The 6542-nt window shown below is 42.0% G+C and overlaps 1 protein-coding gene across 1 annotated transcript; it reads left to right on the top strand.

The window, feature by feature from the left end:
- Positions 1-280: 280 nt before the first annotated feature.
- On the top strand, positions 281-6286 carry LOC137271999 (uncharacterized). The gene is made up of 5 exons (XM_067804379.1): positions 281-325; positions 627-708; positions 2228-2527; positions 3179-3478; positions 4616-6286. Exons 1-5 carry the CDS (start codon positions 281-283, stop codon positions 4927-4929), a joined length of 1041 nt encoding a protein of 346 aa, XP_067660480.1. The 3' UTR covers positions 4930-6286.
- The last annotated feature ends 256 nt before the right edge of the window (positions 6287-6542 follow it).

Raw genomic sequence — 6542 nt, 5'->3', positions numbered from 1 at the left:
AGATATCATCGGTTCCCAGTTGCGCAGATCGATGCTCATGCTGTTGATCTCTGGATTGTCTGGTTCAGACTCGATTATTTACAGACAGCCACCATATAGCTGGAATATTGCGGAGTGCGGCGTAAATCTAAACTGACTCACTCCTTAGAAACGTCAAGGGATGTGCATCATCCGTGGCCATATAATTCGAGGCTATTTTCGTATGTGCATAACAGGATGACATACGTAATTAGTAGAATAAGGAAATCGTGAATTTGACAGGAAGGACATATCTATTACGATGATTTCAGCCTCGTCACAACCCAGCCAGACGCTTACAGTGGAGGTACGTAAAGAGCATGCCCTTGTGTGTGTTATGAACATATATCCTACAATTAATGCATGATCAGATTACGTCTTCAGGCGGTGGTTGAGTCAGTGAATTTAGTTTTGCGCCGCTTTCCAAGTATTCCAGTGTAATCATTGCTCCCATATGTGGAATTGTACCCGGATCGTCTGGGTTACATAAAATGTTTATAGGTGTGGCTGTATCGATTTACAATTCTGTATGTTCGAATCAAAATATATGTCCCCCAAGTTAAATTTATAATGATAATTTACAGCTTTCACCGATTCCTTTTTTTCAGATGTTTCTTTCAAAAACACAGTTAAATACTCCATTCATACATGGTGCCTTTCTGCTGAATCTGGTGACGCTATGGCCTTATTGTAAGTAAAAGCATTCCTTATTTGACTGTTCATTTGTTTATGACAAAAAATGAAAGTCAAGTAATTTTTGTTTTGAATGAAATATTTTTTTTTTCCAGAATTGCACATTTAGATCGGCATCGTATTATTTTACTACGGAAGAAATAAATATTGAACATTCTCAAAATTCCAAATGTCGACAGAACATGAAGACGTGGCTATATTACGCAACATAACCCAAAAAGTCACATGTTTACCCCTTCTCAGTCAGTGTACACAAGGATAAGGAATGCACTTGTGAATACAATGTCTGACAACGACAATACGTAACAGGAACGCTTCCGTGGGATTTTCACCAATGATTATACTGCTATTCTCGACCCATGAAGATCCGGATTAGAACTGATCTTCAGTAACCCATGCTGTCGTAAGAGGCAGCTAACGGGATTAGGTGGTCAGACTTGCTGACTTGGTTGACACGTATCATTATCTCCCAATAGATCATACTGTTTGTGAGTGGATTGTCTGGTCCAGACTCGATTATTTACAGACCGCCGCAACATAGCTGGAATATTGCTCTTTCAATACACATTTACAAAGACATTCATAATGGCTACAGACTCTGCTGGCCATGTCTACACATTCACTTTCGCTGATATGTGAATTACGTCTCGCCTTATCTAGAGGAACATATCTGTGTACACAATGTCCATGTCCATAGAGAAAGAACCACATATCTTTGACAATATTTGACTAAGGCCACTTAAGGCCACCAATCAATTTCATTATCCAAATATGAACTCAACTGGTTTTGCATTGACTGATCATGTCTGCAAAAACAGTAGTTGACAATGACATACAAGCCGTATAAGACCTTGTAGTCGCCTCTTACGACAAGCATATTCGCATTTCATGGCAAGCATGATTTGCTGACGGCCTATTCTACCCTGGACCTTCATGGGTCCGTTTCCAAGGAGATGTCTCCATAAAATAGGAACACAATTTGACCATGTCTACATAATGCGTACATACATGTACATACATGTACTAACCTACCGACACAATGGCTGAAAATTACATTCAGACCGTATGTGACCGCGTATACGCATTAAGGGGACCAGACTATTTGGAACACAGTTTTATCATGTCTGCATAAAACCGTACACTGCTATTGACGCGCTGATTGAAAATGACATTCCATCCGTATATGACCGCATGTACACAGAACAGGAACACGGCTATTGTCAACAATATTCACATAGAAGAATGGTTATAACTGATATTCAGCAACGCATGTTCGTCGTAAGACGTACGGCATCGGGTTTCCAGACTAGCCATTCTTTGACACAAGTCATCCAGTTGTGTAGATCGATGCTCATTTTGTTGATCACTGGATTCAATTACTATACTGTACTTATCAACGAGTGCGGTAGTAAACAACAATAAAACCATGTAACAGAAATCTGCAATTAAAACCACGCGTGTCCATCACTAGTAACCACAGCATCTTTGGTATCTACATATTGTTTATGTTCAACAGGCTTAGGAGAGCTCCTTTGCCCGACGATAACAGAACTTCACTCTCCTGTCAAACTGACGTGTATTCAAGCAGCCCAGACAGGGGCACATTCCTACTCCACTCCAACTGGCACCACTGCAGCGTCTTGTGATTTGCCAGGAAACAAATGCATCCCACTTGGTAACTTTACAGCAATGGTCGTGAACAAGTCATCCAGTGTCCTCGCTATACCGCGCCTTCTCCAGACACACGCTGGAGCCTGGGCGTGTGTTGTAGATGCAGATGCCCCTAGTCTGGACACGTGTCATATAACTGTTGAAAGTAAGCATGAAATCGGACATATCAGATTTTGTGTTGTAAATGTTTTATAGATCTCAGAGATGTGGTAGTCAAATGGTTAAAGCATTCGCTCGTCATGGCGAAGATCCGGGTTCGATTCCCTACATGGGTACAGCCTGACAAGCCATTGTATGCTGTCCCCCGTCAAGATATTGCTGAAATATTGCAGAAAGCGGCGTAAAACCCAAATTCACCCAATCACTCCGAGTTCTTCTTTTTTCTTGGTAATACGAAGCTGCTCTAGACATCGTACAGTCAGGCTCGATACACTCGGTAGATGTTTGTTATCGAATCCTGCGTAGGTCGTTGCTCATGCTGTTCACTCACTTACTGCACAATATGATTACAGCATTGATACACCACAGTCGAACACCGCCGTGTTAGAGCTTAAGGACCTATATGAATAATTCCAGCTATCCTAAGATAATTTTTGACAAAATAAGGAATATGTAGAAACCAAGCCTTTACTTCGAAAATATCGTATGGTCTACTCATAAATGTAATCGCAGTTGACACCACGATGGCAGTTAACCGGTTAACGTAAACGAAAGCTCATTCACATTTTCGCATTTATGTTGAATATGTTGAGTTATTTGACACATCAGTTATATCAATGTATATCCTTGGTTTCAGAAACCCCAACTTGTCGAATAATGAGCCAGCAAAACACCAGCACTATGAGAGTTGGCCAGGAATTATCACTGACCATCATTTTAACAGGGTACTACTGTTCTGAGATAGCCCATGTCCAGGTTAAGACGGGTGGAATAACAAGCACTCTTCTGAACGGAACTGTTACCGCACTGACCGACAGCACTGAAAACATAACATTAAACATCACGACATCCCACATTGGCGAGGTGGGGCTTGTGTTTTCCTGTGACAGCTACAGTCAGATGATGTCCTGCGACGGCATACAGGAACTTGTCCAGAGTAAGAGACAAAGCTACCTGTTCCTATAGGGCCTGTAAAAGGTCGCGACACTTCGCGAGACTTTGCGTTTTCCAGTACTTCCGGTGACAAACGATATACCTTTTCGAATGGTCTCATGATTGTCAATTGACAGTACGGAACCGATAATCGTTGCAGGAATGACAAATTTCAGATCTAACCATCATCAAATTAGGCACCACTGTAACAGCCATGCATGGTTGTACACTCGATCCGGACTCTTGAAGTCATATTTGCCAGTTGCGCAATTTTGAACCAGAACTGGTTCCGGAAGTAAGCTGGGCCCCCGTCTAGCATATCGCAAGATGGCGCACGTAAATGGAGTCGGGAACCAACTTACTACCTGTGGTAGCGCCTCGAGACTTACAGCCCTATAACAACACATAACTGTCTACAAAGCGAATTCGACAGAGAGTTATGTATGTCATTTCTGTTAGTTTGGTATACAAGCATATAGGTTCTTTTTACAAACGTAATTATTTTCACATGTGTTCCGTCATACTTTGCGTCTTTTAATAATTAGAATTAAAAAGAATCCGCTGTGTCCCCTACGACTGACTGTATTACATTCAGGAACATGTGTACCTTTTCCATAACAAGATGGGGACCCGTGAAGATCCAGGTTAGAATTGGCCTTCATCAACCCATGCTAGTCGTTCAAAGGTGAATGACGGGATCCGATGGTCATACTCACTGACTCGTATCCCATGTTATCGTATCCCAGAGAAGATGTTCGTGATGTTGATCACTGGATTGTCTCTCCAGACTCGATTATCTACAGACCGTCGCCATTTTGCTGGAACATTGTTGAGTGCGTCGTAGTAAGCGTTACCAGATCGGAGGACTCTTTAAGTGTCAGTGAGTGGGTGAATTTAGTTTTGCCTTGCTCTTGGTTGGCAATATTCCAACAATATCACGGCGCGGGACAGCAGACAAGGGCTTTACACGTTCTACCCATGTGGAGAATCGAACCGCGACGTGCGAACGTTTTAACCACTACACTATCTCAATGCGTTGTGTTAGTGTGAATGTGGTATACTGAATGTAGTCTTTCAGCTAACATGTGTGAATGGTTTTATTTTTTACTGTGTATCTAACAGCCTCTTTGACTTCCTACAGGTCTTCCTGGAATCTCAGCAACGGAAACATACGTCACAAACACAACTATAACGGAGAAAGAATCAACTAATGACGAGTATCTTACTCCCATCAGTGTGGTGATGGTTGTCATCGCTGTAACTGTCTTCATTGCCATCGCAGTCATTCTGGTGAGGAGACGTTTTCACAACCACTCAACTCAACGTGCAAAGGATTACGATTACGAAGCAGACCCTAGTGTACCCAATGAAAGCCAAGAGTACGAGTCAGGAAATACGTGGTACACAGATGCACCTCTTGCTTCAGAGGAAGACACAAGAAGTGAGACACTGTGAAAAAATAGAATACCTATCTCGGGTGATTGCCGACCTCTCTGTCACAAGCTTCCCGTGAAGACCTGGGTTAGAACAGGTCTTCAGCAACCCCTGCTTGTCTCCACCCTTGAAGATCCAGTTTAGAATTGGTCTTCCGAGACCCATGCTGGTATCCATCCATGACCTTCTGGGGTGAACTGATGTTCAGCACATTTGAAGATCCTGGTTTCAATCGGGCTTCAGCAACCTATTTCTTTATCCACCCGTGAAAATCCGGGATAGAATTGGTCTTCAGCACATCATTTGTAATGAAAGAGTTTAAATGTCTTACAGTTACATATTTGAGATATGAGTGAGTGAGTGAGTGAGTTTAGTTTTACGTCGCACTTAGCAATATTCCAGCTATATGGCGACGGTCTGTAAATAATCGAGTCTGGACCAGACAATCCAGTGATCAACAACATGAGCATCGATCTGCGCAACTGGGAACCGATGACATGTGTCAACCAAGTCAGCTAGTCTGAGCACCCGATCCCGTTAGTCGCCTCTTACGACAAGCATAGTCACCTTTTGAGATATGAGGTGTCTGCTAGTTATGGTTTGGATGTTCAGATGGACACTTTGTGAAACCATCAGCTGAAGTGGATCGATGTTCATGATATCAGTCACTGGACGGTCTCCTTCAGACTCAGGTTCATATAGTTGGATAGCTAGTGTAATAGAACAAACCTGAACACTACATTCAGGTCGTCCAGTAGTGTTCCGTCTGACTGTGATTGCAAGGTTAAACAATAAACAAAGTTAGCGGTATGTCGTGATGAAGCCACGTTTCTCGTTTTCATTGCTTCTCCCTCCTCTGGTTCCGTACTGGTCCCATCTGTGTAATACCTGAGTAACTTTTCTACAGATATTGTCTCGGTACTTGGCAGGACGTTCCGCATTTGCAGTTACAACATTGGGATTGTGGCTATTCTATGCTCACGGACGGTGGTTAAAGCGTTCGCTCATCACATCGAAGGCCCGGGGTCGATTCCCCACATGGGAACAATATGTGGAGTCCATTTCCGGTGTCTCCCGCCCTAATATTGCTGGAATATTGATAAAAGGGGCGTAAAACACAACTCACTCACTCCCTTATATATGCTCAGTCATAGATCTCAATCCCATTCGACTCTGGTTTGGGGTGAGCAAGACATGCATACTTTCATTACTACAATCTGTGTTTGCTTAATATGGTTATCCTGTACATACAGTTTATTAAGAATTCTACCATTACGTAACTAGTTAAATACTGGATTGTGATTGGTTAATTAAAGTCATTCAGAGGTATATGATCATCGTATGCTTATCTCCTAAATAAACCTTTGTTCATACACTTTTTTTGTTTTTGTTTCTTTCTTTCTTCGTAGGTATTCAGTATTCATCCTCTTGAGATATTACTTCGATTGAATTGTTTTATAATATGTTATAGGAAACAGTAGTGTCCAAGAATAGCAAGTTGGCATGATATATTGCCTATAGTCAAGAAGTGGCACTGACGACGAGGTTTGTCACATGTTAACTAGATTCCGGAAATAGCGAAAGGTTTCGAAAAATGAACGTCAAACGATAGATACATAAAAGTTCATTTGATA

The sequence above is a fragment of the Haliotis asinina genome, chromosome 1, assembly GCF_037392515.1.
Source record: "Haliotis asinina isolate JCU_RB_2024 chromosome 1, JCU_Hal_asi_v2, whole genome shotgun sequence".
Lineage (NCBI taxonomy): Eukaryota > Metazoa > Mollusca > Gastropoda > Lepetellida > Haliotidae > Haliotis > Haliotis asinina.
The sequence above is the reverse complement of the archived record's forward strand: the minus strand, read 5'-3'. Positions and strand labels throughout refer to the sequence as shown.

What these genes read in the sequence shown, in the direction of transcription:
- LOC137271999 (XM_067804379.1), top strand. Translation starts at nt 281, where the DNA reads ATGATTTCAGCCTCGTCACAACCCAGCCAGACGCTTACAGTGGAG. An exon ending in GTGTCATATAACTGTTGAAA is followed by an intron (nt 2,528 to 3,178) that starts GTAAGCATGAAA and finishes CCTTGGTTTCAG; the next exon opens with AAACCCCAACTTGTCGAATA. An exon ending in CATACAGGAACTTGTCCAGA is followed by an intron (nt 3,479 to 4,615) that starts GTAAGAGACAAA and finishes GACTTCCTACAG; the next exon opens with GTCTTCCTGGAATCTCAGCA.